At 49.6% G+C, this 23265-nt stretch overlaps 1 protein-coding gene across 1 annotated transcript in view; it reads left to right on the top strand.

Annotated features, from left to right (window-relative positions):
- ZC3H3 (zinc finger CCCH-type containing 3) overlaps positions 1-23265 on the top strand; it is a 188592-nt gene that overhangs the window by 144264 nt on the left and 21063 nt on the right. The window contains exons 8-9 of the mRNA XM_075705699.1: positions 2688-2757; positions 8466-8597. Of these exons, the coding sequence (XP_075561814.1) occupies positions 2688-2757; positions 8466-8597 (202 nt within the window). The remainder of the gene's footprint in view (positions 1-2687; positions 2758-8465; positions 8598-23265) is intronic.

The raw sequence follows: 23265 nt of genomic DNA, 5'->3' as shown, positions 1-23265 counted from the left end.
GAACTTCATACAGTTGGCCTCGGCCCATTGGTCCAGCCTGTCCAGGTCCCTCTGCAGGGACTGTCACAGTAGGCTGGGCCATTGGTTGGCTTTGGTGCTTGCTCCTGTGATATTCCCCACAGAAACAACCCAATAACGGAGATGTAAGACCATGAGAACAGCTATTCTGGGTCAGGCCCAGGATCTGCCCAACACTGTTGGGCTGGCAGGTACCTACAGGAGGAGGAGAAGACGTGGCACAGAGAGAAGGGCTCTTTCTCCTGGCTGGGACCTCTCAGCTTCTGGCAGTGAAGCCCTGCAGCCTGGTAGCATTTGGTTTTCAGCTGCCACAGGTTGCCACCAAACCATCATCTCATAATAGTCAGCAGGTTTGTGGTTTTTGGTTGGTTTTTTTTTTTTTTTTTGTGAATTTATTTTGTCCTTTCTTCAACACATGGTATTTATGGCAGTGGGTTGCACAACTGTATTACGGACTGCATGAAAAGTGCTTCCTCAACTGGCTGCTCAAGCATTGCACTGGGCACCTCCTTACTCATGGTTCATGAGAAGGATGGAATAATCATTCCCTGATCACCTTCTAGGCACCATTTATAACTATATAGTCCTCCCCTCCCTGTCCAAACTTCCCAGACTGGAGAATCATGGTCTCTTTAATCTCTTCTGGCATTTTTTCTCTAAATTTACACAGCATTTTACACCTATTAATGCTAATAAAGCATCGCACAGACAGCCTCCAAGTTAAATACACACGTTTTGGTTGTTCTGCAGAGGCTGTAGGGATTACAGAAATATTTATTTCACATTTTGGAGGTAGGTACCATCACCAGGACGTTTACATCTAATAAGTAACCTTCTGTATCGTAGTACAGAAGCTCTAAAAAAATTAAGAAATCAGAGTAGTGTTTTAAGGATTAGTAGTAAGAGCAAATCAACATTTCTTAAATATAATCAGAATAGTAGTCCTTAGTCATTTACTTACTGCTGTCAGGTTGAAGATGCCATCAGGGTGGAATTTAGAGGCTAAAACATTTAGCCAGTCCCCAAAGAGATCATCTGACTTGAATGATTTTGTGGGTCGTGGCTAATACCCGGTGCAGATATCAGAGCAGTGCAGATCTGAGCTGAGTGACTTGAGAGCCTGCCCTGACCACGCACCGGGTGCTTTCTTCTAGCAGCGTTTCTCAGATCCACTCGGATCCGTGCAACAGGTTTGAATCCTTCAGCCTGTGACGCCATGCAGCTACGAGACTTGATAATTTATTACAGGAGAACTGATTCATGTTGCCAGCTCATTATACCTGCCCAACAGTTGATTAAACTATATTATTAGTCGTTTAAAAAGCGTAGAAAAGCCAACTCCACTGATGAACTCCTTGAGTAATTTCTCCGTAAAATTGCTGCTGTGCTAGAAATCATTTGGAGGTTGCACAGAGCTCGATGGGAGACCATATAGGAGGGAAAGGTGATTTATTTTTTACTTATTTCACTCGCTCTCACTCATTCTCGCATAACACATCCTCATGAGCACCGAGGCACATGTGTCCAAGGTATCTATCTGGTCAGGATTACTTCTGGTGACACAGAGGACAAGGGATGCCGGCTACCGAGTCCTCACTTTGAATCCTTGGTTCTTCTTACGTTGGCGACCAGGTCCGGTTTTGGGCTGTGCTCCTTGCATTCTTTAGGAATTGCTGGTCCTTGAGGTCCCTGCACCATTTCCATGAATCATTAGAGGACAGCGCTGATCTTGTGTCTTGTGTCTTGGTCTTGTGTCTCCTTACCCTGGTGCCTTCTAGCTCCGATCCCGTTCTTTAGCTTTCTGTTATTGTCTCTTAATTTTGTCAGTCTGCTTTTGTTTTAAGGTGTCCTTTATTTTCCAGATCTGGGTGTTTGGAGGAGGCGCACATAGCTGTGCCGTGATCGCAATTGTCTGCAAACCTAGTTGCCATCAATCAGCTGGTTCTCACATCTATATGTTACCATTTATACTTTCTTCAACCAATCTGTATTTGATTTTATTTTTAATGAATCTCTCCATGCTCAGCTCTAAATTTACCCAGATTTTGTAAATAAAGCTGGGGGAATATTCTGTGCTTCAGAACCTCCCTGCAAGGTTATGCAGCTCAGAACACGTGCCCCTGAGTCTGCTTTGGAGGGGTTCGGACCAGCGCTCTTCCCATGATAACGTGTCTATTTTATTAATTTGCTGTCACACTGGTACCTCCTAGGAAAACTTCTGAGACCAAACATCCTCCTGTGCTTTGGGATCTTGTTTTCTGTTGTGTGCCTGCCTCTGCTCCTCCTGGTTGTTGGCCACTCACAGCCTGTGGTCCTCCTCATGCTTCATCTGGCATCTGGTGTAATCAGGGCTCTAGGAAGGACCTTTCTCCTTCTGGGAGCATCGTCTCTGAACCTCATTGTAGAGGCCTTGCTCTGCCTACAAATAAGCAGCCAAATACAACGAAAGAGCAAAATCTATCAGGAAGCATCAGCTGCTCTTCTAAGAGGGAAGACCTGTACTGATTTAGGGTGTGAAATGGGATTTAACAGCGAGCTCGGCAGCAGTCACGTGTATTCACAACCTCGGGGCAAACGTGGCAATGGGGCAAGGCAGACGTTCGGTGTTTCAAACCGCATGTTTTGTGACCCACCTCATGCTCAACCCTCTCCTTCTGGTCTATCTACAGGTTTCTCCGTGGCACGTGCAAGAAGACAGACGGGACCTGTTCGTTTTCCCACAAGGTGTCCAAAGATAAGGTCTGTATGGCTTCCCAACGAGCGCGGTGCAGCTCTACGAGCGAGTGGACCTCCACTGGTAGTTGTAGGGAAGTCTACCTCATTGAGTGCTTCCAACAGAGTTCATCTGTAGTTTGCTTCCCAAGATGTTCAGGCTCATGATGGGGTTGTGAGAACAGAGCGTGCCTCTTCAGCCGGTGTGGTGAATCAGTAGATGATTAAGCAGCGGATTGGAAACCATAGCACCTGGGGCTGTGTTGGGTAATGTAAGTTGAGTTAAGGAGAGCTTAAACTCCAGGGATCGGAGAGAAAGAGCACGGGAGTAGTGTTTATGTGCGTCTAATCCTTAGCTACCTCTGTAAGATAACCCTTCCTTCTAAATCACCCGGTGCTGGGGTCAGAGGAGGAGGATGTTTTAACATACAAGAGCTTGGAGGTACAAATTAACCTTTCTGAAAAGCCAGGCAGTGAAACGGGCTGGCGGAACGGCTCTTGAGTTCATCATCGTTTTCAACCTTCTTGATGTATTTGGGGCTCTGTGGTTTTATTACACAGAGCGAGGTGGAAAAATAATTAGGTTTTCTTTTAGTGATTATCAGTTGACGATTTAGCAGATTAACCTCCATTCAGTGGCTAGGATCTCCGGTCGGACGTAGCTTTGGAGACCTCAAGCGTTGAAGCCGAGGTGAAGTCGGTGCTGAAGGTTAAGTGTTGCTGTGGGTCCTTCGCTGAGCTGGGATGTGCTTCAAGCACGTATTTACATTTCAGCTTTGTTGGACAGATTTGGAGGGTCATTTCTCTGCTACAGACAAAGGATCACGCAGACAGCAGCAGTAAGGTTAATCCCACCGGCGTATTGAAACACCAACCAGAGCGGTGTCACTGTGTGGGGAGCATTTTGTGATCGGCTCTGCTGTCAAGGCTCCGCTGTTGGGATGGAGATGGCAGAAAGCAGGATGTGAACGAGGACTGGTTTTGCCGGAGAAGCCCATAAGGCTCCGTCCTTCATCGTGTCGCTTGATGAGACTGCAGCCCCCCTTGGCTGTATTTCTGGCATGTCATTTATCGAAAGCAGCTTTGTCAAAGCTTTCGCAGCTGCGCCTGGGGCACGACGGGGACCGGAGCTCGCCTGAGCCGTGCCGGATCTAGAAGCGCTGCTTTTAATTACTGAGGTTTTGGTTATTTAGCCCGTGTCTTTTGAATTGTCCTTATAGCACCTTCTTCTCCCCGCTCCCTTTGAGCATCACCATCCTCCATTCCCCATCCACAGCATCATGTAGGTAATTACAGTGCAATTACTGACCTGTAAAGGATTTAAGCCATGGGATGTCGGGTCTCATCAGCATCTGGGACAGGAACTTTTCCAACAGCATTTGCCCATGGGCATACGGTTTTCCTGTCTCCCTTTCCCTCCGTTTGCCTAAGGCACGTTTGTTGTCAGTGGGGAGCTCATAAGTTATCCTGGCGGTGAGCAGACTCGCTCTGAACGAGGCACAAAGCACCATATGTTTTTTACATGCATCTCTCTTCAGAGTCACTTAATCATGAGTATATAAAATAGAGAAGATAGACTGGGGACAGCTGTACTGCCTGACTTGTGGCATGTCAAAGGAGGGATGGGGATGAGAATTGATAGAAGGAAAAAGGGCTGGTTTGGGTTTTTTTTCTTCCTGTAATGTATAGTTAGACTTCAGAAATAAAGAAGCCAGGAAAGAAGAAAGTTTTGCAAAGGGACTGGCTGTTGGTGTATCCAGAATTGTTATAATTAATGCAGATTTTGAGTGGACATGGGGCCGGCGACTTCTTTTCGCCCGAGTAAGTGATGTGCAAGCGCTAACGTCATCACGCAACCCACTGCCTGCGCCTCTGAACCGAAGGGTTGATACTCATCCAGACCGCATGGGACCGTTGCCTTACCATACTGACGAGTTAAATGGTATTTCAGCAGGTGCTGGAGCTTGGTTTTGGTCCCAAGGCAAAAACCTGGGTGAGACTTGGGAGTTGGAGATGGCCAAGGAGCCATTGTGGTTGGTGGTTTGGCCACAGCCGTGTCCACCAAAGGATGCGACGGCTGGATGCAGATGGGTTTGAGCCAGCTGGTTTTGGTACTCGGGAATATTCCTTGGCATGTTTAATTTGCTGGTGGAGATGTGGCCTCAGGTTCCCCTCCAGAAACACCAGTGTGTCTTGGTGCCTTAAGGAGAACCTCAAGCTTTTGGCTTCTGGGCTGCGTTTTGGGTGCATAGATGGAGAATGATGGCTGCAGAGTGGCATAGAAAACTCAACCTTTCCCCCTTAGCAGCATGTCGGAAGAATAACGATAATATCATTGTGGTAGTTAAACTGAATTAAAAAGGAGGGGCCATGCTGAAGAGCTGGTTTGCCGATGGCATTTTGGGGGCAGAATTCCTGGGAAGGGGCCCCACGGCGCGCGGGTGGCCTCTGCCCATCTCACCTTCTTCCTTAGCAGTTCGCCGCTACCGAAGCATCATCTAAACCCAAGCTGAGTCATTAAATTAACAAGCCTACAGATGAAGCAGGCAAGTGCCAGCTCTCTTACGTGCCTTAGAAACAAATGCTTTCGGAGCACGTGTTTCTGGCCGTGCACGTCGCGCTCCGTGAGGAAGGAGGATTGTTTTTTGCAGGATTAGGCACCTCGGGGGCAGTTCAGAGGTCTCCGCTTGCCACCTTATCGTCAGCGCGGGCTGGAAGAGAAACAACCTCCTCTGTGGAGTTCAAACCTGTTTCAGGGTGATTTATAGCTGCGGGGATGCTGCTACCCAAAGCGAGAGGCGACTTTGCTTCTCAACTCCCGTAGCTCCCTGTTAACCCGGGTGATTACTAGCAAAGGTGGCGTTAGCCTCATTTATCAGCGGCAGAGAAAGGCAGGTGAAGTCGCTCGGCAGAGGAAGGCAGCGGTTTCCCCCTGCTCGTGGGTTTTTTGGAGCAGATCCTACCAGCTCCTTCAATGAGGGATTTGGGGCGGCGTCTTATTTTTGGCTATTTGAGTTGGGGTTTTAATCCAATAAATGATTTTCTTGTGGTTAATGATGATGTAGTGGCAGCTGTTGTTTGGGGGTTCACGGTTTTGCTGGTGCCCCGTTAGTTGACTCTCAATTTCACTTTGTGGTTATGGGGCACGGGGGAACCCCACAAATTCCTCATCAGAGGAGCTTCAGGTTTTTGTCGTTGTGTAGCTCACCTTGGTGGGAAGTCACCAGGGATGGGGCTCCGTGCCTGGTCCAGGAGGTGAAGAACCAAGAGCTTGGGGGGGGCTTAGCTATTGGTTTGAGAACAAAACTCTTGCTCAACATGGGAGTGATCCCATGCCTCAGTTTCCCCACTGAAAAATGGGGACAGTCCCTCTTTTTTACATGGGAAAGCTGCATGGGTTGCAGCAGTGGGGAGCTTTTCCCCATCCTAAGCAGCAAAACCTTTGCTGCAAGGAGAGGATGCTCTCCGAGGCGGAGGGCTGCTCCAGATGGGCACGGTGCTTTGCAGATGCTTTCAAAAACCAAACTGTCCCTCTAGCCATGGAAGAAGGAGCCTGGAGGAGAGGGAAAGCTGGTGGTTGGGGAATTTTGCTCTGCAGGGGATGCAGGGAAGAGCCCTCGGCTGAGGAGCATCCGTCGAAGCCATGCGGAGGGAATTCCTCCACGACGGGGCAAAGCCACCGGCGCGTCCCGGTGATTGAGAGAACCGGGTAAATCTGAATGAATGGGTTTGTGAGTGAAGGTTAGCGAGAGGCTAGGACTCGGGCAACCGCCCGCTGCTGCTACAACAGCTTTTCCCCTTGAGGAACTCGAAAAGAATCAGCATTTTTCTCCCTAATAGAGCTTCAAAACTCTGTTGTGAGCAATTTGGAAATTCACGTTGAGTTTCGGGTTCATTAGCTGCTGGCTCCAAAGCGTGTACATAGTCAAAGCTGTCTAATACGGACGCACCGCACCAGTGCCTTGAATTAATGTTATTGTTATTTGTGTGGACGTAGTGGGGTGCAAACAAGGTTAATTGAAATGAGAGTGCTGCTTCCTCTTGATAATGGCTCAGGCTTGACAGCTAGGAGGAGTTTATTTTTGTAGAAGAGCTGCCTTTATTATCCATTTTTATTAGAGCTAATTTGGGCTCTATATCAAAAACTACATTAAGGGAATCATTTACGGTCACACCACCACCACCAAAAAAGATAGCCCCAGAGCCCTGTCCTTTATGTTAATGTCTGCAGTTAAAAGACAATTAAAAATAAACTCTTCTCTTTTAAAGCACCCTTTGTTTTCTTTCTTCTCTGCTTCCCCCTCCTCCTCTTTATTTCTCTCTTTGCCTCAAGTGAGCCAATTTAGTTAAAACCCTAATGTGCCCTTCAGGGAAAAGGATTTTTCCGGATAGCCTCAGCTGTGGTTATTGCAGAATTGTAAATATTAGTTTGGGGATGCTCGAACCGACGGGACTGAGATGCTACCGGTGAACGGAGGGATCAGTACTGCGCCGAGCAGTAAGGAAATTCAGCGTGTAGGCGAGCAGCAAGGGGTTGAGCAGGAGGAGCCGGATCGTCGCAGCGGCTTCGGGAAGCGCAACGTTCCCGTCGGCAGCAGCCTGGTCGGGTCGGGAAGTTGCCTGGGGTAGCCGGTGAGTTAAGGATGCTGAAATATCGCAGCAGGCTGGTAATTTGTTTTTAATTATAACAGCTGGGAGAAGTTTGTGGTTTGAGGATGATGAGGATCCTTGCTCGTTCGCTTTTCCCCCGTCGGCTGTCACTCTGCTAAAGCTCGGGAGCGGTGAGCGCGAGAGCGGGGCTCTGCTCCGTGTATCCGACCACTCTCCTCCTCGATCGCTTGCGGCAGAAGCCCCGGACTCTCCTCCTCCTTTCCCTCCCTCCTGGAGCATCCCTGTTCCAGTGCACAGGGACAGGCATCATCACATCGCACGCAGCGCTTGCAGGGTGCCAGGCTGATGCCTTGGAGTGATGTGGCCCCCCAAAAAAATGCTCACGGAGGAGCGAGTGCTTGTTTTGCCCCTTGCCAGGACCCACCTTCTGGAGCCTTTATCTAACCACATGCTGTGCATCCTCCAGCCACCTCCATACCCACGGAAGAGCCAAATAGCGGGGGCACCCCCAGGATGCTGGTTTGGTCCTTGCGATGGCCAGAAACCCCCATGGGAGAGGGCAGTCGGGCTGGGCACGAGCCCTGCGCTGCTGTTCCCATCACAGACGCTGCATCACCCCTTGAAAACGGTGTTCTCGGTCCTCGGCCACGCAACGGTGCACTCGGCTTCGTGCCTTTTGCGAGCGAGGAGCCCGGGGAGCAGCCACCCCTTCTCTTCAAGGTTAGTTGAGAGCATTGGCAGAAGATGAACCTGCCCCTTGCACCGTGCCAGCAAAGCCCCCGTGATAGCAGAGTTTATTACGATTCCCCCATCCCTTCCCCATGCCGTACAGAGGCAGTTTTTCTTTCTGGTGGTGGTTTCATGCTTTCCACCCTCTCTCTAGCATCCTGAAGGATGCTAAGGCAAGCGTGTTCGCCCCCTGTGCATATATACACTGGGACCACGTAATGTCAGGGAGCTGCGTTGCAGGAGACCAATAGAAGAGCTAAAAATACCTCTGGGAAAGGCGTATATTTATTTTACACATGTCATGGTTTTATTTCAGTTCTGGGTGTTGGAACGGTTCCTAATCACGAGTCGGGGAGGGGAAGCACTAATGGGTTTCTCATCCTCTGCCCTTGCAGATGCCGGTGTGCTCCTACTTCTTGAAGGGGATCTGCAGCAACAGCAACTGCCCGTACAGCCACGTCTACGTGTCCAGGAAGGCAGAAGTGTGCCAGGATTTCCTCAAAGGCTATTGCCCCATGGGAGAAAAGGTAAAGAGGGGACCAGCTCTCGGGGTCCCGGGATGGATGCACCTTTGCCGAAGCCACAAGCTGTTTTGTGCGCGAGCTATGGCACCGAAGGGAGTCATAGAGCTGGAAGCTGCTGAACACCTGGATGTGATGAACAGCAGGCCTGTGCCTTTCCAAAGGGTTATGGGCAAAGTGGCTTGGTTGCCTTACAGGCAGGGAAAAAAAAAAGGAAACAAATTAAAGGCTGCAGCTCGCAAATGCTGTGCTGGCGTTTCCCCAGGAAGAGCCTCCCTGGGGTGTCCATGTTACCGGAGTCTGGTGCCCGAGCCGATAGCACCTGCCTTGAAAATTGCTCAGTTAAATAGATTAAAAGCAAAGGAAAAAGCTTATGAGTCCCTGTTTTACACAGAAAAGCCACAGATGTTAATGCTTATTTTGCATGCTGGCTCCGTGACGGGTTAAAACTTGAGCCTTAGATCTTGGGGCTCAGTCTTAGCAGCAAGACCACCCTTCCTCACCTAGCCTGCAGCAACTGAGCCTCAAGCTGTGCCCAGACATGTACCTGGGGGCTTTGTGGAGCCCACCTCCAGGTCCTGGGGGCCTTCTGGTTTAAATCAATGCAGTGAACTCCTGTACGGACTTTATGTGCACCCTGGGTAGACTTGCAACCTTGTCCGCGAGCTTATGGCACCCTGCGTAGCACACAGAGCTTGAGGGAGAGCAGCTTTCCTGGAGCAGGGCCTGGAGCCAGCTGCCACTTGCTGGTTTCCAAAGGAATTTTAGGGCTGTTACATGGAAAAAAATGAAAATTTGAGGTTTATCCAACATCTTGTGGCTCCCTGCTTCTTCGTAAGCATTGGGAGAAGCAGGCAGCAGCAAGCTTGGTTCCTCGGGGGTGCGGAGCCATGCTGCAAGATCTCACCTTTCCTTGCCTCGTGGCTAAGGATGAGGGTTGGCTGTGCTGGTGTTCCCCTGGGAATCAAAGCGACCGTCCTAGCTGGCTCCTCTTTGCTGTTTTCCATTAATTTAATAATATTTTTGCCTCTTAGTGTGAACAACTCTTTCGTTGGTAGAGACGTGGTTTTCTTTTGGGTCCCGTGAACAAGATACGGGCCACCTTCGCTTGGTTTCTCCAGCTGTGATCTCAAATTTGCGAGAGCAGCGATGCCGTCCCATCAGAGTCCCCAGGCAGTTGTAGTTCAGAAGGGGCAGCCAGTCCATTTGCCACCAGGTTTGAATAAAGCAAAGGTGGATTCTGAGGTCTGTGGAGATGATGCTTTTCTGCTGTAGTTGAAAGCTACCAGGCTTTTCTCTTCTGGGGTGGGTTATGTGGTGGGATTTCTCCTCATCCTTTGACCATGCTCATCCTTTGACCATTGTGACCAGTAGGTTGAGGGAGGGGATTCTCCCCCTCTACTCCGCTGTCTTGAGACTCCCCTGGAGCACTGCATCCAGCTCTGGGGTCCCCAGCACAAGACAGACATGGACCTCTTGGAGCGGGTCCAGAGGAGGCCACAAAAATGATCAGAGAGCTGGAGCACCTCTGGTGTGGAGAAAGGCTGAGGGAGTTGGGGTTGTTCAGCCTGAAGAAGAAAGGGTGCGGGAAGCCCTTTTTGTGGCCTTTCAATACTTAAAGGGGGCTTGTAAGAAAGATGGGGACAGACTATTTAGCAGGGCCTGTTGCAATAGGACAAAGGGCAATGGTTTTAAACTGAAAGAGGGTCGGGTTAGATTGGACATAAGGAAGAAATTTTTTATGATGAGGGTGGTGAAGCACTGGCACAGGTTGCCCAGAGAGGCTGTAGATGCCCCATCCCTGGAAACATTCCAGGTCAGGTTGGACGGGGCTCTGAGCAACCTGATTGAGTTGAAGATGTCCCTGCTCATGGCGGGGGGGGTTGGACTGGATGACCTTGAAAGGTCCCTTCCAACCCAAACCATTCTGTGATTCTACGATTTGCTGTGCAACGTTGGCCCAACCCTATGAACCCAGCTGGAGGATGGGAGCCATCCTCTTCCCTCGGTCTGCTTCTCTCTGGGGCGTTTGCTAGTTGCCTCTAGGGCACATTTGATATGGAAGAAAACATCAGTGTCCTGGCTTGGTTCAGCCACTTCTACAAGGCAACAGCCGGTGAATGGGAGGAGACAGTGGAAGCCTCCTCCTTGATCTGGAGACTCCAGGTACCACGCTGAAAACATGACAGGAACTTCGCAAGCACTGCTTTAAATCGGCTCTTCGGCTGAAAAAATGAACCGCTAATGAAATAATCATTTTGTTTGTCTCGAGTCTGCCAGATTGCAGGGCATCATCCCAAATATGCCCCAGTGGGCCTATGGAATGATATTATTTTATTGCATTTAATAGATAACGCATGAATAAGTGGCTGCCTAAGCACGGTTTTGCTTAGACTTGCTGCTCCTGGGGATTTCAAACTCCCTTGTGATTTCGGCTGCTTTTCACCGGGGAGGTTGCTGGGATAAGCAGTCAGATGCTTGGATCCACGTGCTGCTGTGGGCTGGAGCCCCAAAGGGCTCTTCCCCTCCTTTTCTCCATCCCTGTAGCTCTCGTTGGCAGAGGTACGACCCAGCGAGTGAAGCCGTAGGTGCTCAGTGCCCATCACCGTGGCATCATCGTGCAAAGCCACCAGCCTGTCCCAGCACTCAAACGCAACAGCGGACAGTGCCTTCTGCAAGGCAAAGCCATCCTTTCCTGAGGAGAAACCGCTACGGAGCAAAAAATGGGCCAAAGGAAGGGGAAAAAAGCCAAAAGTGAGAGCTTTAAGGAAAGCAGGACATCAGCAGGAGTGGAGGGAAACGCTAATAAATTAGTCTGTGCCTAATTACTTCTTGTGGCAGTGTGTGGAGGGGGCTGCGTGCAGGATAAACATTTCCTCGGAAGGAAAACACAGGCATCCTGCCTCCTCCCTCCAGCACAACGCTAGCCATGCAGGCAGGGTCCCTACAATTATTTTTAAAATATTCCAATTTAAATGAAAATATAAAAGAGATATTTAGAATATTTATTCTATTAGTAAAAGTGCTTACTGTGTCACTTTTAGAGTGTCAGAAAAGCATTCTCCTACAGATGATGGATAGCAGCCTGTAATTATATATGGGGAGAAATTGCTGAGCAGGCCATATTTAACTGGGGAGGAGAAATACCAGCTTGGGCCATTAAGGGTTAATTTTATTCTCTAAATAATAGAAAAAGTGCTGAGTCTGTGCCTTTGCTCAAAGTAGAAAGTCCTCAAAAGGACCCCGGAGAGTTTATAATATTCTACTGAATCAAGTAAAAATGTTAACCTTGCTTCATAAAACGATGGCTTGTTAAAGATGCGCAGTCCCTTTTCTTTTGAATAATTTAGGATGGGAGTAAATCTTCTCTTGTTCTGCCTTTCCTTGTCCGAGGAATGGCAAGAGCCATCTGCCTGCGGTCTGAACCACAAAGGGCATGGACGGCAAAGGTGTGTGACACCGATGTAGCATCCCCAGAGGATAAACTCAAAGGAGGATGGCCGGTAATTAGGAATTTAGGATCTTTTGTGCTGGGGTTGGCACACTGGGCTCTTCTGCCAGTTGTGTTTTCATCTCCGTGTTCCCCTGAAGAAGCACGATTTCTGATTTTTATCAGACCTTCATAAAAAATGTCCATTATTATCCATAATTTATGGCATGTTGTTGGCAGCGTTGCCTCTTAAGTACTTTCTAGAATGTCTTGCAGGATGCTCAGGCCAAGTTGATCGGCCTTTGACCATTGTAACTCCGACTGCGTGAGCTCTTTGTACAAACGATGCCAGGACCATCCTGCTCTGGCTTCATCAAGAACTTAGAATAAGTGAGAAAGTTTTATTTTTGCATTCCCAAGTCCCGTTTTTGGGACCACAGATTGTAGAGGGTAAAGGTCCCTCCACCCTTGGGGAAAGGGGACAGCTCGTGTACGAGAGCGTGACCACATCCTTCTTTAAGGGAATGTTACCCCCAATATTAATTGTTTCCAGGAGGGAGCTGGTAGCAGATCCAGAACCTCCATTTCCAGCATCCTCACCAGTTCCTCGGTCGTGGGTTGGGAAGTTTCTCCACCCTGTGCGCGCACGTGGACCTACAGCTTCCTAACGGGAGTGGAGGCACCTGCAAGTTCAGCTTGGTGAAGCAGTTGGTGAAATACGGCTCCAAATAGCTCTGCTGCCTGAACCGTCTCTAAACACGACATCATATGTGTCTTAGCTAAAGCCACGAAGTGATGCCCACCATGGAAATGTCCTTGCCGCCTTGCCTGGAGCTCCCCGACCTTCTCTGGCACCGTGAAATGGTTACGCTGGGTGACGCTGGTCCCTCTGGGCTGGTCACCTGCACTGGAGGAAGCCTGAAGGGGGAAGTGGGAAGAGAGGGAGAAATTTGGCCTCTTGCAGGTGCTCCCCAGGATTTTCCAAAGACGTTTTAATGAGCTGCTCTACGGTAAAAGCTTCTCTCTGCTTCCTCATCCCTCCTCCCATATGGGTCCTCGTGCCTTCATCTTGGCTTGGGGCATGGGTTCCCTGGGAGAGGATGGAGTGAGGCTGGTGGGTGCAAGGGATGAGGTAGCACCAGCGAGCGAAGCCATGGTGACACATCCTCCGGGGCTAGGGAGAAGCAGAAGGAGATGTGGTCATGAGCGGGCTGCGTGGCCAGTGAGCCTGGAGGAGAGATGCTCGGCTTGTCCGAGAGGTGATTTTGCTGCCAAGTTGCTCTCCTTGCTGCGCCCACGCTTGGCTCCCGAAATAATACTGAAATAATATGAAATAATGTGAAATAATATGAAATAGTATGAAATAATATGAAATAATAAATATGAAATAGTGTGAAATAGTATGAAATAATATGAAGTAATAGGAACTCCTACTTGGCCCAAAGGAGCTCGTAGGGTGATAACGTGCGTTGCACATCAGACTGCTGTTCTAGTATTTGATGGCAAACCGTGGGCTGAGATCTCTGCGTGGCTGAGAGCTTGGACCTGGGAATTACGGCAAGCACTTGCACTACATTCATAGATGACCTCAAGGAGCAGGTGCCTTGAGATTTGCTGTACAGGCACAAAACATGACTTATTGAGGAATAAACTGTATTTGTAAGAACCGTGGCTAGTGTAGGGTTTGGTGCTGGCGTCCTCCAGGCCTCGCAGCGTGTCAGAGCAAAGGCAAGCGAGTCAGCCCGGTCCCCTCTAACTGCTGCATCTGTAAAATTGTTTTGTGTTAAATAAGCTTTTCCCCCATGGTGTACATTAGCGAGCGTGCCGCATTAAATACCTATCTTCATATTGTTTCCATCAGCTGCCTTGAAGCCTGTGGGTAAATTGTTCCCCCGTGGGAACTGTTAAGCAGGAAGACACAGCGAGATTAAACAACGAGGCTACCGTGAAAATGCACGGGAAGATGTACTGGAATAAATCACAGGGAAGCGGGGGTTGTGTACTCCGGTGTTTGCCGGCAACCCATCGTTCCTGGAGACCCCAGCCGGCACGACCAGCCCCAACCCTGCCAATGAAGCTTGACTGGGGGACCTGCCTTCGCAGCAGGGATGCTCGTGGTTGACCTGCACTGGAACTGCCCGTCGGTCTCCTAAAATCCGTCTTTTCAGTCCTACCGAGTTGCTTGGCCAACAGCCTTTCCCCAGAGCTCTTGATTTGCACCTTATCCACGTAAAATATCGGCAATACTCATGCTGGCAGGGGCAGGTCTGGTTAGCACGCCCTGCCCGAGGAAGTGCTGCTTCCTTGGGAAAAATCGTTTTCCTCCCCCAGGTGGAGTGTGGTGTTTTACACAGTGGCAGCTGCTTGATTTTTCTGTAGAAAATTCAAATGTGGGGACTTTTTCTTAGCTGATGCCTTGTTCTCGTTTGCGTTTCTCTAGTCTGATGATGTGTTAGGTTGGGTATTTTCTCCTTTTCTGGTGGAAGTTTCACAGGTTCCCACTGTAAACTTATTTAATGTGTCTGATACATTAAATTTAACACATTTCTTTAGGGAAAAAAAAGCCACATGAGCCGTGTTAGCAGCAGCTAACAGTTAAATGTCTTTGGGGTTTTCTCTTAATTATCCAGTGCTCAGTTCGTGATGGAGAGCGGCAGCCTGGGGTCCTTGTTCCCCTTAATCTGTTATCACAGAGAGGTGAAGACCAACACTGTTCATATTGCATATTCTCAGCTGCTTTTCGTTGCCTGCTGGGTAAAACAGCATTTTTCTTTTCTCAGGGCCAACAGCCATCAGATGTTGGTCTTTCTGGGTCTTTCTTCCCCATCCTTTTGTCCCAAGTTGACCCCCAGCCAGCTTGCCTTTTCGTTGAGCACATGCAGTCATTGAGGAACCCATACGCGTTCATCCAGGTAGCTGCTGGCTGGCACCCAGCTCTGTATTTACACTCCAACTCCATCTTTCATCAAATCATAGAATGGTTTGGGTTGGAAGGGACCTTCAAAGATTATCCAGTCCAACCCCCCCTGCCATGGGCAGGGACATCTCCCACCGGATCAGGTTGCTCAAAGCCCCAACCTGACCTTGAACACTCCCAATGATGGGGAATACACGGCTTCTCTGGCCAACCTGTGCCAGTGTCTCACCATCCTCATCTTAACAGATTTGTTCCTCATGTCCAATCTTCAACCTACCCTCTTTTGGTTTAAAACTATTGCCCCCTGTCCTGTCACTACCGGCTCTGGTAAAAAATGTCTTTCCATCTTTCTTAGTAAGTCTTCTTTCTATATTGAAAGGCTGCAATAAGGTCCTCCTGGAGCCTTTTCTTCTCCAGGCTTCTCCAACCCCAACTCTCTCAGCCTTTCTTCCTAGGAAAGGTGTTCCAGGCTGCTGATCATCCTGGACTTCTGTCTCAGGTGGTCATGGTGGCCACCATGGCACCTGTCACATATGGTGTGGAGGTAAAGGACACTGGCGCTCCTCTTCCTGCAGCATCAAGAGACTTTGTGACAGCAAAAAGCTTGGAGTGCTTAATGGCAGAAGCTTCTTGAGTCTAGCAAGTGTAAGAATCACAGTGAATTATTAAGCTGTGTATAAGGCCTTTAAGAATAATTTCTTGCTTCTCTATCCTGCTGTTCTGATTGGTTGGGCTCCTTCCCCCCAAGGTCCCACTGCTGTGGTTGGGGTGGCAGTGGGACAGGAGCTGCTCTATGCTCACTGCTGCCGTTTCAGAGCTCCAACCTCTGCCTTGGAGGAGAAGCACATGGACAAATCTCTGGAGGAAAAGTCCATTGAGGGTTGTTAAACACCTTTCGGCTGTGGAAATCCTGAAGGCCCAGACTGCTCCTTGATCTCGTCCCTCCAAAACTGGTACTGGCTGTGGCCAGAGAGGATCTGGGAGAGGTTTTGGATGTGTTGGGGGTTGTGAAGGGAAGCACCCCAACTTTGCAAACAGGCTTCCCCTTTCCCTCCAGGTGTGCTAGCATCGAGAGAAGCTGTGTTTTGGGGTAAGAGTTTCTTCCAGATCAGTTTTCTGGGTGGCAGCCTCGTACCTCATACGTCTTCAGCATCACATCAGTGGGTCAGCGAAGGTTCGCTCCTCTCCTGAAGGCCCTTCAGATACTGTGTGAGACCTTAAGCAGCTCCTTCACGTGCAGATTGTTTGGCCCATGCTTTTAGTTTGGGACTGACTAAGAGGTTTCAAATGCAGATGATTTTTCTGTCAAATCACCCTAGGGCTGATGCCTGGAGACAACCAGCTGCGGCAGGAGCAGATTTCCTGGCTCAAAGCGCTCATCTCCAAACTCCATGATGTTGTTATGCTGAATTAGACCCAATCAAGCTGAGAAGCTACTCCATGCCCAGCTGCCAGGCGGGCTGTTTGAAGTGCAAGAAGTCTTAATATAAAACCTCTCCTCTCGGTATTAGCATGGGGAGGGATACAGGGAAGGCTAAGCTTTGAGCCATCCCAAATTTTCTATATCTTAGCCGTACCTCCATCTTATTTCTTTTAACGATCCTATCACAACTGCTTCCAATTTCCTCTCCCCTTTGATTCAGAGAGAGCTAGTGGCAGTGGGACACGCTCGCGGCGTTGGATGGGGAAGGACAGTTTCTTGTAGGTTTGCAGGATCTGGCCGGACCTGAGCAGAGGGGCCATGGAGAAATGCTGATGGACCTCTCAACACAATGAAGGGGTGCCCAGGAGGCAGCTGGTGGGGGATGTTCATTAAAGTTGTAAATCAGTGAAATGAGTGAGCTGGTCAAAGGGTGGAGAAGAGGAAGAGAAGAAAGACTTGCGTGATTTTGTTGCTTAGAGACATATCCCTTTTCTATCTTGGTGAAATCTTTAAAGATGACCCACATGGGGATGGACTTGCTGAGCCCTGACATCCTGTTCCATAACTTCTTGTCATCAGACACATCCTGCACCGGGGATAAAACTCACTCCAGCTCCTATTAGAAGAATCAAACCTCAAACATTTAACCTCCTGCGTTCATGAAGGTTGGTCGTTAAGGTCTGGACATCAGCAAGTTGCTTCTTCTAAAGAGATGATCTGTTTTATACACTTCCAGCACGAGAGCACGATGGGGGGGATGTGTCACATTAAAGCATCTTGGCAGCTTCTTCTCCCCCTTCTCTCATGCAAGGGAAAGAGCCATTTAAGATTTAAATTTATCTCCTTTTCGCACGCAGCTGTTTTGGGCTCAGATGGAGGACAGGTGGTAGAAATGCCCGGTCTTAGCTACAGAAACGCTGGTTGCGTGCGTGAAGTTTTGCGTGGGGCTGGTTTTAGAGGTTGTGAGTCCTCTCCGGGCTTTCTCAGGTAGGACGTCAACATGCGTGTGGGGGCAAAGAGGAGAGGGAGTTTGCCAGGTGGATGCATCAGCATCCTTCTTCCTGGTGCAGGAGCATGAGGAGCTACCTGGGCATGGCTCCCTCACCTTCATTTTAACCCAAATTGTGTTGGGTCTGTTTGCCAGGAGTTTTTAGTGATATTTTAGGCCTATCTGTAGATGGTAGCCATGTATCCACCTGTTCCAGCTGCAGGTTCATGGTATGCTGAGTGGACCTCAAATTTCCTGCTGATTTGCGGTGCTTGCAGGCATGTCTGGGTGGCACAGGAGATAACTCGTGGGCAGTGGGGCCACCCCTTCGCTGGGATAGGAGATTTGTGGCTTACCTTCTCCCATTGTTCAGAAATAGCTGATGCAGAGCACTGCCTTTGATAGCTCTTTTATAGTCCACTGCAGCTGTATGAAAATCAACTACAAAAGCAACTTCATTTCATTTATCTTTAATTTTGGCTCTGGTTGACAGATGTTTTCTGGGTGCTAGAGTTGCCTGCTTGATTTGCTTTTTTTCCTATAATGTGTAGCAGAAATCTTCAGTCAACAAACTGATTAGTAAGTAAAATCTTTATTAAAAAAAAAATAACAGAGAGGCTTGGTAATAAGTCTGCTCGTAAGGTCATGAATGGTGGCCAGACTGGATTTGAGCAGGCTGAGATCTGTCCAAGTGCATCCCGTTGGCTCACTGGGGACGTTGAGTCCTTGTGCATCTCCTCTGGGTGACGATGGCTGTGCTACTGACAGTAAGTGATAAATCTCAGTACTGGCAATGGGAACTTTCTGTTGAAAACACCTCGTAACCTGCAGAGGTTTAAAACTAATCAGGTTTCTTCCATGCCCAATCATACCCGTGTATCACTGCAGAAATCTTTGTGGGTTTCCAGTTGCATCTTATTTACCGTACTCCGTAATGGCATAATGAGGGTTCTTATTGCTACTTTAATTTAACTGTAGTATCTTCAACAGCATTCAGATGCTTACATTAAAGATGTTGCTTATCAGGGCAAACTTGAACTGCTTAATAGCCCAGGCTAGTTGATAATAGTGCCTAGATAAATACCGGTCTGTGATTTTCTCTCTTGCACTTTAATATCTTTGTACAAGAAGGTGCGTCGCAAAACATGAAAATCAGGAAGTTCAGGGGAAAAGCAGTCGCTGAATCACGTCTATAAAGTGGGAATATACTGATGAGGCAGAGAGTTCTTGATTTCAACTTGAACTTCTGTACAGATGAACGCAAAGAAGAGCAGATTTTGTCTTTGCTTCCCACACCGGAATCTCCCTTCGTTCCTTTCTGTTCTCCATTGTCGGACGGTCTCTGTGTCCCGTGAGCAGTGGGTGACAAGTTCCTTGAGCCACCTGGAATCACATGCGTGGTGGAACCCACGTCATCCCTGATGCCGATGACACGGTAGGGGATGTTCAGTGGTGTCTGGCTTGCTTCATCCCCAGTGGTGATGATTTGGGCTTGGTAATTAGCATCGATGGGTTCCCCACGTGAAACTGGCTCCATCGCAGCTTTGGGGCATGACGGATGAGATTGTCAGGGGCTCTGATGGAAATGGAGTTCCTCAACAAAGCTTTACAGGGAATGATTGAATACCGTAGACATTGCCACGCAGCGGTGAATACCAGGTTGGGGGTTCACCTTCTGGATGGCCGCATCCAAAGAGTTACAGTCAATAGCTCAATGGCCAAGTGGAAACCAGTAGCAAGTGGTGTCCCTCAAGGGTCCGTACTTGTACAAATACTATTTAATGTCTTCATTAATGACATAGTGGGATTGAGTGCACCCTTAGCGAGTTTGCAGATGACACCAAGCTGAGTGGTGCCATTGATTCCCTTGAGGGAAGGGATGCCATCCAGAGGGATCTTGACAGGCCTGAGGAGTGGGCCCATGTGAACCTCATGAAGTTCAATGAGGCCAAGTGCAAGGTCCTGCACCTGGGTTGGGGCAATCCCCAGAATCAGTACAGACGGGGGATGGATGGATGGATGGATTGAGAGCAGCCCTGCAGAGAAGGACTTGGGGATACTGATGGATGAAAAATAAGTTGGCAATGTGCGCTTGCAGCTCAGAAAGCCAATTGTCTCCTGGGCTGCATCCAAAGCAGCGTGGCCAGCAGGTCGAGGGAGGGGATTCTCCCCCTCTACTCCACTCTGGTGGGACCCCCCTGGAGCACTGTGTCCAGCTCTGGGGTCCCCAGCACAAGACAGACATGGACCTGTTGGAGTGGATCCAGAGGAGGCCACGGAAATGGTCCAAGGGCTGGAATACCTCTGGTATGGAGAAAGGCTGAGAGAGTTGGGGTTGTTCAACCTGGGGAGACCTTCTTGCAGCCTTTCAATGTAGAAAGAAGGCTTATAAGAAGGACAGAGAGAGACTTTTTACCAAGGCCTGTAGTGACAGAATAAGGGGCAATGGTTTTAAACTGAAAGAGGGTAGGTTTATATTGGACATAAGAAGAATCTTTTTTCCTTTGAGGGTGGTGAAACACTGGCCCAGGTTGCCCAGGGAAGTTGTGGATGCTCCATCATTGGAAGTGTACAAGGTCATGTTAGATGGGGCTTTGAGCAACCAGATCTAGTGGGAGATGTCCCTGCCCATGTCGGGGGGGTTGGACTGGATGATCTTTGAAGATCCCTTCCAACCCAGACCATTCTGTGATTTGATGATTCCTCCTTTTGTCTGTGGCTTTGCCTTCATGGTGGCTCAACTGGTTCTGGGTGCTTTGGGGTTGGAGTAGGGCTGAGTTGCTCAGTGTCTCTTGTTGGTCTTCCTCCATCCTCTTGGCTTGCCTTGTTTCTTTTGTTTATATTTTGGCTTACACTGTCTGCAAGCGTTGTCAGAGCTGCGCGGTTCTCCTGCAGGCTGATTCAGGACACGGACGAAGCCTGGAAAATCCAACCTCTGGCCACTGCCACTCCAAGCAAAGCTCTTGCGAGTCTGCAGGGAGCTGGGGGCAAGGAGTGAAACCAGGCGGGAAGCAATTCCCAAATGAGACGATACATTTAAAGGGGAAAAAAAAAAAAAAATCATTGGAAACGCTCAGTTATGGTACTTCTGCTCCTGCTCGGAGCCGAAACCTGGAGGTGTCACGTGTATGCGTGCTGGGGAGGTGCGATGCTCTTTGCCATCATTTTGCTACGTGGGAAATTCCAATTACAGAGAAGTAACACCCTCAAACCAAGGAGCAGCAAGATGAGAGGAAACAGTCGACGGTGATTTAGAGGAAGCCCTAAGGTGGTGGAGAAGGGATGTAACGGAGATCCCCATCCCTTAGGTCATTTCTGTTTGGGCTGGACCATGCTGTCAGAATGGATGCTGTAGGGACAAGGTTTTTTCTTGCCCGCTTCAATCCCTCCCAGCTATTTTGCTGCCTCTTAAATATGACATTCCTGGTGATTTTAGAAACGCTGTCCCATTCTTGCTCCAGCTCCGGATGTATTTTAGCTCAAATGCTGGTTTATTGGCTGCAAATACCAAGGGAGAAGGTCCACGGCTTTGCAGTAGATCCTAGAGAGCATTTGGTAGATCCCAAATCCTAGCGAGCATTTGGAGAAGACCATCAGAAGTCATCGCTTCCCTGCAAGCATTTTGCTAGGGCACCAAACTCTGATTAGGGGGCAGAAACCCGTTTTGGAGCAAATCCCTTAGAATGATTGTGTTGGCTAAATTTCTCCATCGTTATTCCACAGCCTGGATGATGTTTGGATGTATTGTCCTCTAGGTTTTAATGACGAGGAGCTGGATTTTTTTTTTAAAGCTGCTTCCATCTGCACCCAATTATAAAAAAGCCATCAAAAAAAAGCTATTTACTGGCTGTCAGTTCGGAGCAGCGTCAGAAAACAGCTCCGCCACCTCCAGCGATAGCTTCCCAACAGCCACTTAGTGCTGAGACGTGGTGGGTAAGAGGGACATTAAAACAGCCTGACATCAATCCAGCCGGTTAATCCTGCTGTTCGGCGATGGGGCTACCTGTAATAGCTCCAGCGAGGCTGTGTGGATGTGCAGAGGGCTTTAAAAAATAGAAAGCACTTGCGTAGAGGTGCTTGGATTTTGGGGATTAACTCGTGCTTTTAATGCTCCCCTTCCCCAGAAGGTCTGCTTGGTGCTTTTATCACTGCGTACTCCAGGTTTCTAGGCAGGAGCTGGACTCTTGTTTCCATCATGGTGGATGGCGAGATGGACACGGGTCCAAGGAGATGAGAAGATGATCCAGCACTTTGCTGTCTCTTGTCCGTCTGCTGGTCCCTTGTCACCTGCTGTCCCCCAGCGCTGGGAAAGGAGGGATCAAGCAGGGGGTGAGAGAAGCCTGGAGATACTTGAGAAGTTCAACCTGGGCAAACTGCTGGTGGAGCGGAGCCGGGAATGCCGGGCTGGATGGGACCTCTCATCCACACCCCGTAAGGTCAGTGGGCGGTTGTTGATCGGCCCAGTAACCCAGCTTCGCCTTCCTCCCACCCTCCGGTGTCTCCTGCCAAGCTTGTTCATGGAAAATGTTGATTAACGTCATTCCTGAGGCTGAGCCGGGACCTTGCACCAGTTGCTGCCTCCTTCTTTGCCAAGTCTGTGCTAAAGAAGGCTGCGCCCTGCAAACCCCCTCATCCCCGTCCCGCTCCCCATGCGCGTCGGGGCCCGTTGGGCCATTTAAGGCTTTGTAGGTCGTTAGCGGCACCTTGAATTTCACCCAGAGCTGCCTGGCAGCCAGGGAGGAGTCCCGGCCGCAGGAGCTGCCAGCCGGGCACCGTCCCAGCCCCGGGCACCGCTGCCGGTCTCCTGGGCAGGCTGCGGGGGGAACCCCGGAGCGGGGAGACCGGGATGGGGACAGCATCAGTGGGATGAGGGCATCCTCATCAGCATCCGATGTAGCCAGGGGGTTTCTCCCCAGGGCTTTTTAGCGGTGCTGTGGATTTTCTGTTGTCTCTGTTGGAAGGGACCAGAGGCTTTTTTCTCTTTTTATGGTCCAACCTGTGGGCTGGCGGGGGTCCCATGGGGGTATAATTAGCCACCCTGACAGGTGGAAGGGATCAGATGGCCCCAGTGCGAGGTCGCGCCCGCCACCCCGCAGCCCCGCTCGGCTTCACCCCGGCTGGCACACGGCGAGCAGCAAACTTCCTTCCAGCAACCCAGCCCCAGCGTGTTTGCTCTGGCACGCAGGGCAAGAGCAGAAGAGCTGCCGTAAATAAACAGAAGGGGCTTTTCCAGCTGCTGAGCCCGGTGGGGAGGCGATCCCAGCCTCACCATCCCAGCCCTGAAACAGCGGTGATGGACGGGGTGTTACGGAAGAAGGGCCGAGCACTGGGAGCAGTGTGGAAAACCCATTAGAAACTTGAGCCGAGGACACGGTCCTGGGATTAGTCGCACACGGTTTGTTTTCTTTATTAAGTATCTTTTTGCCATGGAGCCAATAAATGTGGTCTGGTGCAACGATTGGCTCAGAGGTCCGTACCGGGGATGTGACGCATCCCGCTCCCGGCACCCAGCTGGGACCGTGGCACCGTCCCCCGGCAGGGATTTGTAACTGGTCCCTCGGGTGCTGCGTTTCTCGGCTTTTCCCCAAAATAGTATCATTGCCCAGCATAGCAGCATCACCGCCAGCTGCGAGGGTGATGCATCCATGCAGCTCTTTGAGACCAGGTCTCTTTTCTCCTGCTCTTATCTTTCCCAAGTCCATTTTGTGCTGGGAACCGCTCTACGGGAGCAGATCTCACATCCTTGGGCAGAGGCTCTGAAGAGCTGCCACTGCCAATAATTAGCAGTAATCAACTTAAGGCAGGTTTGTAATTAATAGGAGGTTTGCAGAGTGTCAGCATCATTGCATAGATGGAGATCTGGAGGTGGTGGTGGACTAGAAACCTTCCAGCGTGCGGTAGATCTGATGTACTCAG

This window comes from Pelecanus crispus, chromosome 2 (genome assembly GCF_030463565.1).
Source record: "Pelecanus crispus isolate bPelCri1 chromosome 2, bPelCri1.pri, whole genome shotgun sequence".
Lineage (NCBI taxonomy): Eukaryota > Metazoa > Chordata > Aves > Pelecaniformes > Pelecanidae > Pelecanus > Pelecanus crispus.
Note: the sequence above shows the minus strand (reverse complement) of the source record. Positions and strands in the feature narration are given on the sequence as shown.